At 31.5% G+C, this 20,452-nt stretch overlaps 1 protein-coding gene across 1 annotated transcript in view; it reads left to right on the forward strand.

Annotated features, from left to right (window-relative positions):
• The window catches only part of LOC129218813 (putative ammonium transporter 3), a gene marked incomplete at its 5' end in the record, with an annotated part of 51,445 nt that overhangs the window by 11,812 nt on the left and 19,181 nt on the right, over positions 1-20,452 (forward strand). Inside the window, 3 exons of the mRNA XM_054853135.1 lie at positions 11,640-12,189; positions 14,409-14,480; positions 15,772-15,831. Coding sequence (XP_054709110.1) covers positions 11,640-12,189; positions 14,409-14,480; positions 15,772-15,831 — 682 coding nt within the window. The remainder of the gene's footprint in view (positions 1-11,639; positions 12,190-14,408; positions 14,481-15,771; positions 15,832-20,452) is intronic.

Below are 20,452 nucleotides of genomic sequence, written 5' to 3' on the forward strand. Positions count from 1 at the left end.
AAAGCTAGGTCATTTGGGGTAGTTTGAAACATGGGGTTCATAGAAACAAGCTCTATCACCACACTTCATTCACTCCTTTCAACAACGTCATATCTCAAAAAAATGTGATTTTTCAGGAGAGCTATTTTAAAAATTAGAAGTAAGGTATCATGTAGTAAAACTATATTTCAAGCCACTGATTGAAATTTTTCCTACCCATCAGGTATTTTTCAATAAAATCTGGATGTTCTTTGTTTAATGAAGAAGAAGTGCAAAAAGTGTAAATTCTTACAGGAGTTACTCTTTACACACATACACACTGACACACATATGCGCTGACACACACACATCCGCCTTTACACACAAACACTCACACCTACGTTCATACACGCAGGTCTACGCACACACACAAGGTTAGTCTACACATGCACGCACGCACGCCTACACACACATGCACAACTATACACACGTAATCGCCCAGGAGGAGGGGCAGGCTTGAGGGGACAGGGGCCGTTTCTAGAAAAAATAACTCCAATGAGTAGAGTCCTGCCTAAACTCCTGATTGCGAAAAACATAACTTGGATTTATAATTTCAGAATTCAAATTAGTTTTTTTTTTCATTTTCTTTTTTTTATTACCTTGCTTTTGTTTGATATTATTCTATATGAAGCACTCGGAACTTAGAAGTATAAGAAGGAAAAGTGATCTTTCTTTCAATATATGGGGCCAAAGAAAAATTAATTATTAAAAGTCAAGGTAAAAGAAAACAAAACTAGAGGTGATATTTTAAATTACAACAAAAATCTCTATCAATACAAGAAATTAAAGATGGATACAAAGGCGAAGTGTAACATTGGTTTTTAGCACAAAAGATATTATTGGTGTAACTGTAGGTATTAGTTATAAATAAAATAAAATCCATTTACTTGGGATTGTCAAACAAAATAGAAATTGTTTTATTTTTGAATCCTAAACAAACCAGAATTAATAAGGATACCGAATCAAGCAGTTTCCCTGCCAATACCAAATCTATCCTTTTTAATTGCTTACTATTCGTATTTATTAAAATTAATTTAATAAAGTACAAAAAAAAAAGTATTTACACCCAAACTTGTTTTTATGCGGTAGATAAGGACCTCATAAAAAATCGCATGAAAAAATCGTTCGAAACTTCACAAGTAGCTATAAAAAGTTGTTTTAGCAACACAGTTAAAAATTTTTTTTTTAGTGCGGTGGATAGGGACCGTATAAAAAAAGTCACGTAGAAAATAACCCCAAAAATAACAAAATTACTAGGAATTGCTTCTTTAAACGAAATTAACGTAAACCAAGTAATGATAATTTTGCCGAATAGTTAGACAAAGTTTCCCGAATAAGAAAGCCTTTGGGAGGTCGCAGTGACCTCCCATCGGGGTGTCACTGTCGTCACATGGAGATACTACCTCGCACTCATTTTATAAATAATTTTGTCAATTAAGTCCCAATCTAACTGACATTTTCATATGCCGCACAAAAAAAAAAAAAAAAAAAATCGCACAAAAAAAAAAGACCGCAAGGAAAAAAAAATAAATAAATAAAAAATAAAATAAACCCACAAAAGAAAAAAACGGCACAAAAACAGGTTTTGAGTGTATACACTCACACTGAATCTCTTGTTCTATTGAGTTTCCAGTACAAAATTTTCATTTCAAGTGCTGTCAGTTTTTGAGATAAAAAATCGATGAAGTACAATGTCAAAAAATTATTTAATGATCACACTCTGCATAAATTCTTTTCTTCGATAGAGTTTAGTTTGACTGTAAATTGGTTCTTTTATCAAGCAATGTAAAGGATTTTTGTTCTTTTCTGCCCAATGTTAAATGTCTTTAAGATTCCCTTAAACCAAACCTTGCTTTATAAAAAAAAATTTACCTAATGTGAGACTAAAGTGCTACAACAAAGATCTTTCACACTTTTTTCTGCTTGAACCGGACTATGAAAAGTTAGTAGTTTAATTTGTAAAAATTCCTATCACACAGTAAAATAGTATTCGTCAAATTAAATAAAGTAAGCATTCAATATCCGTTAATACGTTCAGGGGGATTTTCATCACGGGTAAGATTTTATGCGTTATCCATTCTTCCTATATCAAAAAGAATGAAAAGACTATGAGATTTTTTTTTAATTTATTTTTTTTTAAAAAATTTTGATAGTAAATATAGCATTTGATTTTTATTTTAAATTTATGCAGAATTATTACTTTTAGACAATTCTTGATTGCAAAAACTTTCATTTATCATAAACGACTTCATGTTTCTTTTTTAACTTGTTTTCTCTAATATATCCTTTAAAAGTAACTGCTAGTCAATTTTTTCTCGATATCATGCAAAATTGGGTCTTCTTTTAAATAACAAGTACAAAAAATGCGGAATTGTGAAATAAGTAATGAATAATTCGGCATAATAGTATGCAGCATTTTATTCCACAAACTCACATGCTGCTAAAAAATTCGAGGTCTGTTTGAAATTCAAACTAAAGAAATCGTAAATGTGCTCAGAAAGAAAAATTAATTTAAGTAAATTTATCTACAGAAAGTAATATTTAATTTGTAATTGCACTCCAACGGAATAAAATATTATTTAAAAATGTTTTCGGTCAGCAGAAAAAGGGGAAAAAAATCTGCGTCAAAAACATTCCTTCCCTCCCCATATGTCTGTAGTGACAATGAGATATTGAATGCTTGAAGAAACAGATATTCAGTCTAGACGGTAGGAAACTTGTACTGCAGTAAACATTTGTTTTGATTTATATAGAGCGTGTGGAAACGCTTTGGGTTTTACGGGTTTCAAATTTCCTGAAGCCAAAGAACTCCCACCTTATACGTTTAGACAGAGCAGACCGGGATAAAACGAATCTATTTCCTCTTACAACGGTTGAATCTCCCTCTCTCTTTTTTAAAAATAAAATTAAGTTTTATTTTATTTTTCTTGAAGTTGAAATGACCTCGAATTTTAAAATTGACAAAAAGAAGGGAGGAAAAAGAATCTCATAAAAGTTTAATCATTTCATTGATTTCTATTGTTTTCAATGTCAAAACAAGGCTGAATTTTAGTAATGTGAATATTGAGTGCTACTGGTTGATTATAGGTTCATTCCACGCCAAATCAACGAGCCTCTGGATCTGAGCACCATCGATTACAATCCACTACATCTCTACAAAATCTACAAAATTGAGCCTGCCCAATTGATAATTGAAAAAAAATTTTTTTTTTTAATTTTATTTAATGGACCGTTAGCTTTTTGAGTGCGTCCCCCCTATCAATTACTTGAAAAATGGCAAAAAGTAACATTTCGGTACTTAGAAAAATTCCTTTTTCTCAGCTTCTATATGGGAGCTTGAGTGTCATACTATGTGTCATTTTAAAGCTTTAAGAATGGGCTTTCACATGATATGTCGCTTGGCAAGGTTTTGTGTTATTAACATTTCAAGCTCATGAAAATCATTATTTCGTTGAATATTTTAAAAAGTAGATTTTAAAAAAAATCTGAAAAAAAAAAAAATCTTACTAATGTGGTCTACACGTGGTAGAAATTTCAGAATGAGACCGCAATGGGGTTGTACTGAAAATTAATTATGAAATATTTCTATGCCGCAGAATAATGCAATTTGTCACAACGTGGGGTTGCTAATCAACAAGGAATAATTTAAAATCATTTCCTTTTTAACTATTGTAAATGTGCGAAAAAATTCAGAATGAGATTGCAGTTGGCTCATGATGAAAAAGAAATGGCTTTCACCGTCTCAACATTTAAATTATTGAAATTGAGCTTTGAGTTATAGACAATGATAAGATATTTACAGAAAAAATTACTCTTCATGACCTATGATTTCCACAGTTCAATTTTTGCTTTAAAAGGTCGTAAACACTTCTTTTCAGGTTTCTGCTGGGGTGTCAACTTATACAATAACATCATTTATTGATGCATTAAAGACATTCTTAAAGTTCTATAGTAAAAGGAACCTGAAGGTCCATGCAGATGTAAAAACTTCTTCGGTACTCTTTTATTTTAATTTCCTTTGTGTCTAAATCACAATCTTGTCATCATAGGCGGATTTAGGCCGAAATATTTGGGGGTTCAACAATAACAGAGAACTGAGGAGGGGGGGGGATTCCCGGAATAACTAAGGCAGTTGCGAAATCAGAAAATAATTTTAGGGCGGGACACACTTTTAAGTCTAAAAAACGCGATGTAAACCATATTTAGTAAGATTAGGGGATGTGCAATTCTTAACATTTCAAACTGCAGAAAAAGTCTTAAACGAAAGTCGATATTAGAAGCAATGGGTGAATCTAGCTACTGGTTCGGAATGGGATTCACGTCCGAGAAAAAATTTGAAATAGTAGTTTTGAAAACGCAGTTTTACAGTTCTTGGTGATATTTTAGAGGCAAGAAAGGTACGTGTGGCTCCAAGGCTATTTTTAGAAATTTTAGTCTTATAAATGTGACTATAGTCCATATTTATAGTTTGGGTTATGAATGAGACTCATAGACTGCCTCCAATCGATTTTTTGAAAAGCAGATAGAAATATACGTAACCCTCTCCCCCACGCTACCTCGTTAACTTTTCATAATTGAAGTTCCGAAAATACTACGGAGGACAATTTTTGATGCTGTTACCGAACGGGGTGTTCTGGAGCTCTCCCCTGGAAAATTTTCGAAATTGAAGTCCTAAAAATGAAGTTCTTTTGCAATAATCCATGGTATTAAAAAAAATAGGGTTCTCCCACTTAAAGATTTCGAAATAGTAGTTTTCAAAACCAAAATATTTACTCTTTGATGATAATACAGAAAGGGTGGTCAGAGGCCCTTGTTCGAATATTTTCCAAAATTAAAGTCTTAAACACATGAGTGTAAGACCATACTTGGTAACGTTAGGGACACTGCAGTATTTCAAAACTGAAGCTCCAAAAACGCAATTTTAAACGATTTTCGATGTATTTAGTGATTAGAAGATCTTCCTTGGAAATTTTGCGAAAGTGAAGCGCAGGAAACGAAATTTGAGGTACTCTGTAATAATTTTAACTGGAGAAAGGAGTTTGCAGAAAAAACATTTTGAGGACTAATAGAAAAAATGAAAATGAAATAGAAAAAAAAAGGGAGGGGGAGATATGAAAGAAAGAGGATTGTGCGAGAAGGCACGCAATTCGCCGCCAATAATCGGAAGCTGTTGAAAAATTTGTATGTCAATATTTCTTTTTGAAAGAAAAATTAAGATTTTTTCCCAACATTCTTTTTTTTTCGTAAAATAGCTGCGTTTTCCCAAAATGAGATCTTTTCTTCTCTTCAATAATAAAGAATATTTTTTAAAAAACATCTACTCAGCATTTTGTGGGGAGGGTCACCAGTCTTGTGCCCCTTCCCCCTGGATGCACAACTGCAGCAAAATGTCCGGAAGTCCTCCTTCAAAAATTTTTGATTATTTACCTTAAAATTGTTGGTTTTCGGTTGATTTCGGTGTAGATTTTATTGATCAAGTTTCTTGCTATAGCCATGTTTTTTTTTTTTTTTGGACTTGATTAGCCATTGTTGTTTTAAAATAGAAGAATTTGTATTGATATACGAATAAATACCCAATTACAGAACATGCAATTTTATTCTATACAATAACACAGCACTGAACAATAAAGTGTTTGAGAAGTTTCTTTATTTGCATGAAATTATTTAATAGGTTTTTTTTTCCCAAATGGATAAAATTACTTGAATTCTTAATATGAGCACAGTTATGTTTTTCTTGCACTAGCGCCGTGTGGTGATACACTGGATTCAAGTAAATTTACTAGTATAGCAGCTATGATTTTTTCCCCCAACTGCGTTTCTGAGTGAAATATAGTAAACTAATTTTTTTTCAAAACTCAACCAAAAATTTTGGGGGTGCGGCGCACCCCCTGGCACCCCCGTAAATCCGCCTATGCTTGTCATCCATCATATTTTCAGACTCCAACCACTTTTGAGCATTCAAGGTCTATCTCGAAAATTGTGACGCGTTCTACTGTTGAATTGTTTGAAAAGATAAATGCTTTCACTTCTAAAGCTTGACCACGGAGAGATGAATGATGACCTCGCAGCGGAAACATCATTTGTATCATTTGAAATTGGTAGAATCTGCTAGAAAGCGCCGAGGAGTAAGAGGCGCGTTCTCGCAATCCTATAGAATAACAACAAACAACCTATTGCAAATGATACAAATAATGTTTCCACTTCAAGGTCATCCGCTATCACCTCCGTCGTCAAACTTTACTAGATTTTTGTTCAATGGAATAAAAGAGTTACATTTCTGAGAACAGCATATTACTATCGTTTTCCTAAGTTTCGAAGTCTCTTCTTTTTTCTGCGAAAAGGTGCTATTCTGAAGATGTACTGACTTAATTTTTCATTTGCCTTATGAAACTAATGTCGTGGAGTCACAACCAGGTTACCGTAGGCCGTTTGATGACTGGCTCTAGCTAAAGGTAAGTACTTTAAAAGTGCTACCCACCAGGGCCCGGTTAAGATAACTGGAGATCCTAGGCCAAACAGTTCTTTGGGGCTCCATGTAGTCACACCTTACAGTTTTAGTCTCTGACTGAAGAAATTGTGGCTTTGTGGGCACCTAAAAAGGCCACTACCTAGTTGGCATATTCAGTAATCCGGCAGTGTTAACCACACTATTTCACTAACTTTTGCTATGAAATGTGAAAAATAAATATATTTTCACTTTAATCGTCCAATCTTGGTTAATGGTATCAAGATTACCATGATTGAACATGGTTTTATGCCAAGATGTAACCCCATAACTGAAGTGATTTTGTGAAGCTTTTGATTTCTAAGAGATATTTTTTTGCTGCCTACTTTTTTTTTTTATCTCGCCGTACATTGTATTTTTAAGATTGCATCAAATTTCGAAAAGGAACTGAGGAAAGGAGGATTTTTCAATCACTAAATATAGATTAGCAATCGTACAGCAGATAGGATGTTATTACCGAAGTAGACCCCTCTAGAAACCCGAAAAGGCGGATTTAAGACCTCTCAAAGCAAGAATTGAACTGTGCAAACCATAGGTTCTGAAGAGTAATTTGTTTTTTAAATATCTTCAGATGCGAGCATTGGCTATGGCGCACAACTCAATTTCAATAATTTAAATGTTGAGACCGTGAAAGTCATTCATTTTTTTTTCATCCAACTACAACCTCATTCGGAATCTTTCCGCACCTTTATAATAGTTATAGGAATGGATTTTTAATTATTCCTTATCAATTAGCAACCGCGCGTTGGGAAACATTCTATTATTCTGCTGCATAGAAATATTTCATAATTAATTTTCAGTACGATCCCATTGTGGTCCCATTGAGAAACTTTTACCACGTGCAGACCACATTAGTAAACAAAAAAAATTTTTTTTTCAGATTTAAAAAAAATTTATTTTTCAAAATATTCAAGGTCAAATAATGATCTTTCATGACCTTGAAATATTAATGTCACATAACCTTGCCAAGTAACATATCATGTGAAATCCTATTCCTAGATCTTTAAAATGACACCTAGTACGACACTCTAGTCCCATAGAAGCTGAGAAAAAGGAATTTTTTAAAGTACCTAAGTGCCACTTTTTGCCATTTTTCGAGTATTTGGGGAGGGGTGGGGGGGGGGGGGGGGGCGCTCACACAAAAAAACTAACAGTCAAAAACCTCTAAAAATAACTATTTTCTTCAATCATTACGTGGGTAGACTCAAACCTTTAAATTTTAATAAAATTACTTGACATAAATCTCAAAAGTGGCTTTTTTTCGTTGATTTGACATGGAATGACCCTATAATAGCATAATCAGCAACAAGAAGTATAAATAAATGAAAACAAATTGGAATAAAACATATATAGTAGAGACCTGCATCAAAGCAATTACGGAGGAAAATTTAAGAAACAAATTTAAAATGGAAGATGGAACTCTACCACAATAAATAACGACACATTTGCCTTTGAGAAATTTCTTTCTTTTTTTTAAATAACTTTTTTTTAACAATTTAATTAATGCTTAAAATATAAGAGTACCATTGCGTTCTCTTTTCTACTTTAACTAAAAATAGCTTTTTGGTTTTCACTGAAGGAAGGCTTTTGAATTTAATCATAGGTACACGAGTGAACAAAATGATTTTATACATGTAGCAATTTTTAAGAATAAGTTTTGCGTTTCTTTTTGATTTTAACTGCCAAATTATATCATTGTTAAAGAGTTTTTTCTCCGTGTATCAGTAACTCGTCAGTTCCATATACACGTAGAGTTTTCAAAAAGAGTTTAAACATATTTTTTGTTCATAAAAAAAAAAAAAATATTTTTTGAACTTTTATTAAAGTCATGCATATTACGTTGCTTCTTTTTAAAAGTATTAATTTTAAATAAAAAGTAAAACCTTTAGACACTTTTACTGAAAATCCTGTGAAAAAACACTTTTTTTTAACGATCTTTTAAATCAGTTTTAAACGATCAACTGTTGTTTAATTTAGAAATTTTAAACAACTTTATTCATTTACAGAAGAAAACGATTAACCTTTTTCATTTAAGAAGCATCAAATACGCTCGGAAACTTGAGCTCTACCTGCCTTTTGCCATGACAACATATATCTATCTTTTAATTACATTCTTTCTATGAATTACTTAGCTAATATTTTAGATAAAAAATTATTTAAAAGCGACAGATTTGAGAAACGTCCTGACTTCCTGCACATTTGGCATTAATTAATCATGGTACGTCAATTATCAACTAAGAGAAAATTAACTTTTGAAACCTTTTTTTTTCTATCAAACAGTCGTAGGTTTCCGAAAGAGGAAATTAAAGCTTGAACATTTCATGGTAAATATCATTAATATTGGCCTTTGACTCAATACGTAGTTTAAAATGAATCACGTTCGAGATTTGTGTGATTTTACTTGTGAATGTTGATGACATGATGTGAAATTTTTATTTACGCCTTGAGTCCAAAATATTTTTTTCACTGTGTTTTTTTTTTTGTTTTAACATAGTAGGGGAATGTGGGGGAAAAGTGAAATGGTGGAATATTCTCTCTTTTCAGCGCCACCTATCTGGTAATATTTTAACTACGCAGTAACACAATTGGGCTATTCCATTCAGGAAAAAGTTACCACTGAACATCAAAGCTTATGATAATAAAAGCAGTTTTGGAACATTGATACTCATACTGTAATATTTTGTTGTGAGTTAAAAATTATTTTTGCTAACATAAAATGGTAAAGGTTTTGCAATTAACATTCTAAATATTAATTGGGACCTACTTATATTCGGTGCACTAAAGTGAAATAGTTCATTTCGTTTAATTACTCCTTCATCTATCAAATATCTATGTATCCATTTACTAATTAATTCGTTTACATTTCTTCATTCAATAATTCCCCTTTTTATGCATTCATTCTCTATTTTATTCACTAATTTACTTAGTCTCATACATTAATCAATTAATTTTTTAATTAGTTTATTGTTTCATTATATATTCATTTATTTATTCACTCATTCATTTGATCGAAAATATTTGTAATAACCAAACAAAAGACATTTCATTAGAAAAATGTGTTATTTTTCACTTTGCTCCAAGAATTTTTAAAGTGAAAAATTTCCACTTATTTACAAATTTGCAGCCAAGAAGATAAATAATGCTTTAATGCAAGTTTTATCATAAAATACATTGTTCTTTATTAATAATTCATAATTTTTAAAACAAATTTCCCATTTTTTCATTTTGTAAAAGTAAGTCGTCTTGGCTTTTTCATTTGCCCCACATTCCCCTATATATTTTAACAGGCGCAAATAAAGTGTCTCAACTCTCCCTTAAATGAAAATTTTAAAATTATTCATCACTTTTATCGTGCTTTCTCATAAAATACAAAATAAAACGAAGTAAAAAATTAGTAAAACGGAAAAAGTAAACACAAATAAAATTATAAAATAATGTTTCATGTAAAAAATGCAAATGTTCATTTTCAAAATGCTGACTTAAAAATATACATAAACGATTCAAAATATAATTATAAATGTATTCTATCTTATTGCTTGGTATTATTTTGAAAACCAACGAAAAAAAGGGATTTCCAGTCCTTTGGCTAATGTGCCAGGTACGAGACAACACTGTATCTTGGGTCATTACCTGATAAATTGCTTTTAAACCGTAATGAACTCAAAAGAACTACATATGGACTTTATAAAAGTAACAATATCAGCAAATAGCATTGATTTTTCCCATAGGAACTACTTAAATTACATTGTGATAAATTATAAGTACATTTATGAGTAGTTTCATAAATTATTCATTATTATCGTTAAAAAACTATATCTAAAAAAAAAAAAGCTGTGAGCATGGTCATTCTGCTGACATTGCAAAACCTCTTTCAATAAAACAATAACATTATAAATGTAATTAGAGTACTACTATAAATATTTTTTTCAATACACACACTCATCGTTCTGATTAAAAAAAAAATGTAAAAATAGCACGGTCAAACATTTTTTTTTTTAAATTCTAAAGTGACATTTTTTTTTAATGTAAGGAAAAGCGCCTGTTATTTAACTTTTCGAGTGTATTTTAGTTTTGGAGTCGCATAAACACCAATTTTAAAGAGATGACCAGCCAGCAGTCATGTTGTACACAAAGTCTAAACATAGCAACCGCCTCATGGCGGAGCCATTCGGGTTTAATGGATTTGTCCTGAACATTCCAATGTTTGGAGCTGGTTTGAGACCTCAGTTCCTCCTGATGTTGCGAGGAAAACGAATTTCGAACGAGCCTTTTCACGGTGCGGAATGGGACGCTGCTGCGTGATTATTTGCGAGACAGCTGAACTCCTTTTTGCTAGTGTCGGCATGTTCGTTGCCACTTAAGCCACAGTGGCCTGGGATCCATTGGAGAACGATAATCTTATTTAGTTTCAACTTTTTGATCGTGAGCTGGATATCCAATATGTCCCAGGAGGATGGGTCGCAAATTGAGCAGCCCATTTTTGTTATCATAAAATGATCACGTTACTGAAAATAATATTTTAAATATTAATGGACAACTACTGATGTCCAGTGCTGTATTTATTTATTTAATACTAGGGATGTTTTGACTTTGAATGTTTGGTAAAATTTGTGAAATGCACACGAGGCAAAATGAAATAGTTTATTTAAATTATTTATTCGTTCATTAATTAAATCATTAATTTATTCATTTATTCACTTATTTTCCAACTCATTCACTATTTTATAGGTATAAAATATTTATTTACTCACAGATTAATTTGTTCAATAATTTATTGGTTCGTTGGGGTTTATTTATTCATTAATTCATTCATATGGAAGAAAAAAAAATAATAACGAAATTTAAAATGCTCCAATAGAAAATTATTTCATTTATTACTTTTATTTTAAGGTAAAAATTTCCTGTCGAAAATGAAAAATAATATTTCAATGAAAGTTTTGTTTCAAAACACATTTTTCTTTCTTTATGCACAGTAATTTTCAAAACAAATTTCATATCAGTTCATTTTGACAAACGTAAGTTACTTAGTTATTTCACTTTGTCCCAAATTACTTTACTTTGTTTTCATTTTTATCTTAAGCTTACTTTTTAAAAAACTTTTACATTTTTCTACTAGGGTTTGGACTTCTTGAATCAGGAGCTGTTACTAAAAAAAATGAAGTTAACATTCTTATGAAAAATGCTGCTGATGTAGTACTTGGAGGACTTTCCTATTGGATGTTTGGATTCGGTTTTCAGTACGGGAAAGGCCCAGGCACTTCGTACTTTTGTGGCATTGGTTCCTTCTTCCTTGACTCAGAACCAGACAATATGGGAGTGGTTTTCGCCACATTTATTTTTCAGTTATCTTTCGCTACAACTGCTACAACAATTGTGTCGGGAGCAATGGCAGAAAGAACAGATTTTCATGCATACTGTATATTTTCGTTTCTGAATACATTGACTTACTGTATACCAGCGGGATGGCTTTGGGCCGAGCATGGATTTCTCAAGCTTTTTGGTGCTCTGGATTTTGCTGGTTCATGTGCAGTGCATCTTACTGGAGGTGCATCAGCTCTGGTGGCAGCAATGATGCTCAAACCGCGGTTACGACGGTATGATAACGGGCCAGATCCATTACCTATGGGCAACCCTGGAAATGCTTTAGTTGGCACTTTTACATTATGGTAACACAATTTTTTTTCTCTTTAGTTGAAAACAGTTTATTAGACATATTCAGTGCTGCAGTTAGAGGGGAGGGGTCAAAAGTCATTCTCCGAAATAATCGTTTATCTTCTTTTTTTTTAACTCCTTCAGACCTGATGTCCGGTATACCGAACATAAGCTTTAAACAGCTGCTAATCATTTAATAATTGATTAAATTACTTGATTTTTTTGTTTGATTCTATACATTTTGTTTCTTATTATCTGCGCAAGAATTTTTCGTTTAGGGACTGACAACACTAACAAGTAGAGTCTGAGAGATTCAGAATGACTCATTTTTCCAACCATGTGTTCTCGTCGGAAAGGCGAGGTTTTTTTTAATTAAAAAAAAATATAATATTTTATTGATCATTTCAAGTGCTTATATTATGTTTTACTATTGTTTATAGAACATTTTACAATGAAGTTTGTTTGGTGTCTCATCAATTTTTTTGTTTTAAATATGTATTTGAAAATGTATGCCCGGAATATTGGACATATCATACCTCATTTTTCATCTATAAACTTGAAATTTTGTTTATAAGATACTCTTTACCGTAGTACACTGTCTCCCAAATAAGAATAAATATTAGGTTAAATACATCATAATTCCGACTGAAGGGGTTAATTCATGCAAAGTATTCTGAAATGGCTTAAAATAACCTTTAAAGAAATAAATATCTGCTTTTTTAACACGTTGACTGCCAACTACGAGATAACTCGTTGATTGCTTTGTTTTCTAGGAAGCCAACTACGAGTTATCTCGTACTTGTTTACTTGCTATTTTTGTGCAGCTACGATTAAATTCGGTGCTAATATCAAGAGAGAGCTTTAGAAAATAACATAAAATCAATACTGACTTGCAAAAACAGAAAATGTATTTAAAAACGGACAAAAATATAGTTATAAAAATTAATTCAAATTCAAAAAATAAAATAATATTGTATTGTTTATGGAACAATCTTTCACACAAAAGGTTGGCTTCTGTTTACTGGTTGTACAGAAATAACGCGTTTCTTGCCGTTCTTTTGCTTGGGTAAATATACGATATAGCTCTGTCGGACGCTGTTTTTTTTTTTTTCTTTTTTCAGTAGATGGTTTCATTTTTCATACTTTTTGATTATGCACTTGAATTAGTTTTAAATAATATAATGTAATTAAAAAAATTATCATTTTATGCCAGATTTCTGAAAATTGCCATTTCAGTCAACGTGTTAAGTAAACCTGGCTAAGTAATCGAAGCTGTCTGTTTTTGGAGTAAAGAAAATCCATCTCAACCGTGACATTTGACCTGTAAAAAGATGTACTCCTCCAAATATTTTTTCAAACTATGTACAGCACTGGATATATTACATATCATAGCAAAAATGTAAAGTTGTGTATAAATATCTCTGAAGACCATATTTTGTTTCAACTACACATTTTACTATGATAGGGCCTCGATTTCGTTGCCTACAGCGAAAATTTTACCTTTTATTTAAAATTAAGTATTTAAAGCTTTCTTCTCCATTTTATTTATCTACATTTTGTTAGCAAATATTTTTGTTACACTATTACTAGTATGTTTTATAACTTTAGAGACAGGTGTTGCTATTAATGACTTAATTTCTGAAAAAAATATAAATAAAGAAAATAGATCCAAATGAAACCGTACGAATATGGTCCCTTCTTCTTTTTCATTTTAAATATTTCATCTATTCAAGATATAAAAATAAAACCTATCCCTAATTCTGTTAAGTAGATTGTATCAACTCAGAAAAAAAATAAATAAGTAAATAAATTAAAAAAATAATAAAGTAAAATAAAATAAAATAAAATAAAAATAAAGTTTTCTGAGTAATAGGCCTCGAGATTTTCTCATTTTAAACACAACGATTTTGTGAAAAAATTCAAACCTAGAAAATACCTTTCAAAGAACACAAAACTTAGAAAAGCAGCGCTGTAGAAGCATTTAAAAGCTTTTTTTTCTAAATATTAATCACATTGTTTCATAAATTTTCCGAGTCATACTACAAGTGTCAAGCTACACTTTAAACAAAAAGTTGAAAATCAATCTTTTCGTTGATTGTCTCCATTTGAGACAACCCTTTAATATTACTACCAAGTACAAGAAATTTATGAATATATTTACCAAAATGTCACATTTACTTAAGTTAAAGGTTTCTTAACGAGAAAATGAAATAAAAATTTTGCTTCTTTATAGGTGGGGATGGTTAGTGTTCAACTGTGGCAGTTCTTTTGGGATTTCAGGCGACAAATGGCATTATGCAGGAAGGTACGTTCATCTCCTTTACCAAAGTCGCATTTTTACTTCTTAGTTGGATTTCAGAATGCATGAATGCATCAATTATCTAATAAAATTTTCTAAAGTTAGCATTCATAATCAACCACCAAACACAGTAAAACGTGTGGTAATGAACAGTGAAGTCCTGAAGAATAAAACGATCGTAACTACTCACTGATCACGTGTACTGCGCAAAAAAAATCTGCCGTATTAAACTATTCAGCTCAAATTTTGAAAAGGCTCAGTATTCATATGAAACGTCAAAACTCTGAATAGAATGTCCTATTTTTGACAGCAAAAATGAACATAGAGTGCTCAAATTGGCATAAATGCCTAACCTGATAGTTTTCTGACAGTTGTCGCAAAAGATATTTCCCAAACTACCGTTATTAGTTTTAGCGTAAATGTTCATTAATAGAGTTTCATTCTATTATGATTGCTAACTTCAAGATGTTTTAAAGAGAAAAGGCAAGCATTCCTCGTTATAATATGTGAGTTTAAATTAACTTTTTGCGAGAGTTTTGCGATGGGTTTTATAAAGCTTTTTACTTCTACCCAAAAGGTTCAGTAATATACATTCAATAATTGTATACGTCCGCTAAAATGATTGCGAAATGCATTTTTATGTATAGTGAAAAAAAAAAAGAAAAAAAAAAAAAAAAAAAAGAAAAAGAAAAAAGCTTCGCAATCTGTTTCTTTGATTTTTTTTTTTTTTTTGAAATCGATGTAAAATCTCCTCCAGGTTAATTTTTAGTAAAAAAATAATGCTGTTTCAGATTTTTCTTTAAATGTTCATTTTGTAACTTCTTAAAAAATAAAAATTAATATTTTTTGCGTCGCAAAGCATGTTTTTATTGTTAGACTGGTTCAAATTTTGATGTGAAAAACTCAAAGTAGCTATGATAGTTTAGATACTCGTATTATAAGCCTTTTTTTTTAAAGAAGCATTTAATAACGATGCGGATTTTCTTGAGTTTAATTGTAACGCAATGACTTCACTAATTTACACAGATAGTGGCAAACAAAGTTAAATTGTGTAGCTAATTACGAATCTGTGATAAAAAGGGAGTTGGTATTTGAAATTTTTAAGTTCTCATTTTAATATGAAGATGACCCTTTATCAAAACTTTACTATTAGCATTTTATACTGTGCATTATATCTGATAAACTGAAATGTTTCATGTTTCTTTAGTGTAATATACATTACTTTAAATTGGAAGAAATATTTCGTTTTTCTTTTAGGATTGCATTTTTTATACTTTTTACAATATTTTGCTTTCAGGTCTGCTGTTAATACAATAAATGCATCACTTGGTGGAGGTCTAGCAGGATTAATATATTCGTAAGTTGCTCGTCTATTTTTTGTTTTTTTCTACTTTATAATATACGGCTCAATATTATTATGTACTTCTCTTAGAGCAATGTATCACAACAAAAACGCAAGATTAAAAAAGTACAATGTTTTGTCTCAACTGATGTAATCTTTATAACTCCAGCTCTATACAAACCAACTGTAAAGTAAATATTAAGAAAAAAAATAATAGTGACGGTGATAATTTTATTTTGTTTCAACGTAGGTTTGAGGAAGTGACACTAAATTGTAAGGTTTTTCGGGAAGAATAAACAAAAAACTAATGTCTTTGAAGAAAAAGTAAACTCATTTAGGAAGTCGAAATGTGCAAAAATTTAAAACGTGCGTATTCAGTAAAAAAAAAAAAAGGGCAAAGCATGCATTTTTGCATATGAAACACGCGACAGCAGTACGACATTCTGTTCCGAGTAAAAATAAGAACGTTAGCACTTAGAAATTAAAGATCTGTGTAGTTTGTTTTAAAAGTTGTACACACACAAACCTCTTTTTGTTCGGAGGATAGGGACCACATAAAAAAATCGCATTAAAAAAATTGTCGGAACTTCACCAGCAGCTTTAAAAAGTTGTTTTCGCTACACAGTTAAAAAATATTTTTTTTTTTAATGCGGTGGATAGGAATCGCATAAAAAAGTCTCACGTAGAAAATAACCCAAAATGTTACATTTAAACGAAATCAAAATAAACGAAGTGATGATAATTTTGCCGACTTCCGAAAAAATTCCCGAATAAAGAAATTTTTGGGAGGTCACAGTGACTTTCCATCAGGATGCCCCTGTCGTGACTTGAAGATACTACCTTGCACTCGTTTCATAAATAATTTTCATAAACCGCACCAAAAAAAAAAAAAAAATCGATCAAACAAAATTGCACAAAAAAATTCGCACAAAAAAGACCGCGCAAAAAGAGGTTTGGGTGTAATCGATTATTATCAACGTTGTAAAGTTAAAAAATTGCGAAAGTATAACAAAAACTTCTTAAAACTTCTTAAAATTTCGTGAACTGCTTTTGTCACATTTTCTTCCAAGTTTTTGTAACTCTAAAACACATGTCTGCAAGTTCCCCTAAGCATTATAGTACGTTACAATGGATAGTTTTTCAATTGTTTTATGTGAGTGCATTATAAAAATATTTCAAGTTATTTTAGATATTCAATAATTCAATTTTCAACGTGATTAGCATTGCAAATGATTCCAAAAATGAGTACAAAATCGATTTACACCGATTTCGTACTACGATAAATTGGCGATGCCTTAAATTAATATTAAGTGAAAATTTGATGATTGACCGAGGACGCCTCACGAGCTAGTATAACAGCTCTTGTCAATTCTTTGAATTTTTTACCTGAAAAAGGTTTTTTATCAATTGAATGTACATAACTACACTGTTTCATTTCAACATTTCAATGAATTGGTTAAATGTAGCAAAAACTAGCTACTATGTAAATCAAATGTACGAGTAAAACAAATGACGTTAACCCTTTTATTTTTTTTAAAAAAAAGTTTAATTTCGAAACACAACAACTAAATAGTTAATAAACCATATTCTCTTCATCCAGGTTCAATAGCAAAAATTTTGAAAAGTAGTTTGGAAAAGAATAGTTTTTAAAATAATGTTTAAATTATAGTGTTACAGCAACAAGGTTGGATGTATTACGATTTTAACTTATTAATGAAACCTAAATTATTCGAGGGAAATTATTTATTTATCGCATTACATTTTTCTGCACATTTTAAACCCGACCTAGTAAATAATTTAAAATAATCACTAATTTAATTTTTCATTAAGTCATTCAACCGCATTGTATTCTGGCAAATGCATTAGCTGGTATGTTGCAACGAAAATAAGATAATTAATCTTAGCGTTTAGTAAACCTTCATAGTACATAATCGTTATCTCATACTAGCGTTCGGACGATCAAGTTTCAGATCCTAGCGGCGATTGATTTCGTTTGATAGCAAAATCCCACATACGTTTGTCATTTCGAAGGCAACAAAACATTTGTTCATTAACTTTTTTAATTATTATATTTAATGAAATGTATTGGCTTTCACGTGCGGGACAAAATATCGGTTTTCCCGTGGAATGGCCTTATACATTCTGAAATTTCTAAAGCTCCAGAGCTGCTTTTTAGAGTCTGTGTATTAGCTACCTCAGAAACACATGCTCACATCTCCCGAAATTTTCTCTGTGTTTGGAAAACGATCCGAACAGACTTTTAGCCCAATTGAGGTAGTGAGAAGCGAAGGGATGCAAGTGGCAAAACTCAAAATTTGGAGATAACCAGTACAAATGCTCTCCTCTGTCTTGGGGAAAGAAATTGTACTAGTAGCCCTGGTAGGTGCTGATGTACAGCATGCTTTAGAAAAAATTTCAATGAAAGCCTACTTAGGAGCTGATCTTTAAACGCGTTTTACTCGATACTTAAAATAGTCCACTTGCATCCCTTTGCTTCTCACTGCCTCAACTGAGAAATATTTTGCCATATTTCACCATGAGTTTCTGATCCCGAAAGGAAGTACTGTAAATGACGAAATTTGTCGTATGATTAAGAACTTCTCAAAAGTGAGCAATTCATTTCTAAGAATGGGGACTTTACAGTAATTTTTTTAATTTTCAATTTTATCCTTTCACATTGCCGAAAATAAAAATACAAAGAAAGAAAAACTTTCGTTTTAAAATCGCTACGAAATGTTTCGTTATATGTATTTGAAGATTTGTTGAAGACGGTTATGGAGGAGGGGCCTAGTGTGAACGAATTTTGAATTTTTGCAAAAAAAGTATACTAAATACTGCTTTTAATGAGTTTGGTATTTTTTTTACAATTATTTGTTCTTTTGCACTTATTTTAATTGATAAATTAAAAGGCTTCGCATAACAGTTATTTAATAAAAAATGTTTCAAAAAAGGTTGTTTTTGTTCACAATAGCCCCATGTCATGGGGCTAGTGTGGACAAGCTAAGGGGCTAGTGTGTACAAGATAGAATACTAATTAAGCAATGTAAACAGGGGATTTAAAACATAAATAAATAAGAACATAAATATTTCTGCTTTAGCCCTGGCTAATGGGCGGTGATTTACTGAATATAAATAAATAAGTTTTAACCTAAATAGCAGAATCCTTAGCCAATGTTAACCGTAACAAAACAAAGCATATTTTAATTAATAATAAAAGTTTAAAATATTAATTCGTAGCTATGAATTGTCTAAAAACAAAGAAACTGTTTAAAAGACAAATTAAAATGTTTGAAAGCTTTTAACCTTTGTTTATATATATATATATATATATATATATATATATATATATATATATATATATATATATATATATATATATATATATATATATATATATATATAAAGGCTATTTTAATGCAGAAGAGATTTTGTTTTCTACACTATTATTAAAGATATCAACATTAAATGTTATGTAAATGCAGAGTAGAACATACGCCGTAATCACAATTCAGAGACGTTCCTGGAAATTAATGGGCAGCTCATGTGCAAAATATCTGCCAGTAACATCACTTGCTCCCAGCTGGGCTGACGCCCAGCACGGGGACGTTCCCCGGCGCAATAAGTACCAAGACCGTCCGTGGCCCAGACGACTATCGACCGTCGCACCCAGCCGTGCAGGGGGCCCGCTACGCGTACCTCCCCCCCCCGGACGGTGGAACCTAATGCTTACAGCTAAGTGGCGGGGTGTGTGCGGAGAAAAAAACATCACTTGCAAAAACCAGGAACGTTTTTCGCCAAAAATCAGTAACCTTTGTAAACTATCCTTTAAACTTTCCGAAGAACATGAAGATCTCTCATTAAGAGACAAGCGCCCATTGAGGGCTTAAATCAACCTGGACGGGCGGTAACGAGCTTCAGTCGGTACGCTTATTAAACACACTCAGTTAATCTTTAAACTGGTAGCTAAAAATATTTTTGACACCATTGATGAGTCTACATTCGTGCAACTTGAAGCAATTCAGAAAATGTTTTTCCAAAGACAATTGATTTTACGGGAAGATAAGTGAAATCCCGCAACGTTCCACGGAAATAATCAGTAACGATCCGGAATTTGTTTACAGTGTGCTACTAGCAACATCTGGCGATGGTAGTTTCTCTACAATTTCATTTCACGATGTTTAGGACATATATTTTCCATCGTGGAAAAAGAATTATTTTTTGTGCTTCAAAGAACTATTTCGTTCACCTTTTTTCCCCAAAAAGAAATGCATAATGAAATCAATTGATTCGCATACGGCCTCCACTCGTACAATATAGAGCAAAAGGCTATTTATTTCCATAAACTTGACCAACACAAAGTCATTAGGGTTATGTTATTGGTAACTTCAATTATACAAAAAAAAAAAAAAAAAGATTAAAAAAATGAGGTAAAATGACAGAATTTCTTGGTAAATTGATTTATCACCTTTCAATAAGCAAACATTTAGTAATTATCATAATAAATCATTTAGTTAGAAAAAGGCTCAAAAATGTGCAAAAACACACAGAATCAATTCTAAATGTCATCATTTTATCATTTTCAAAAAATAATTTTATTAAGCAATTACTAAAGAATAAAATCCTAAAATTTAATATG

Source organism: Uloborus diversus, chromosome 3 (assembly GCF_026930045.1).
Source record: "Uloborus diversus isolate 005 chromosome 3, Udiv.v.3.1, whole genome shotgun sequence".
Classification (NCBI taxonomy): domain Eukaryota; kingdom Metazoa; phylum Arthropoda; class Arachnida; order Araneae; family Uloboridae; genus Uloborus; species Uloborus diversus.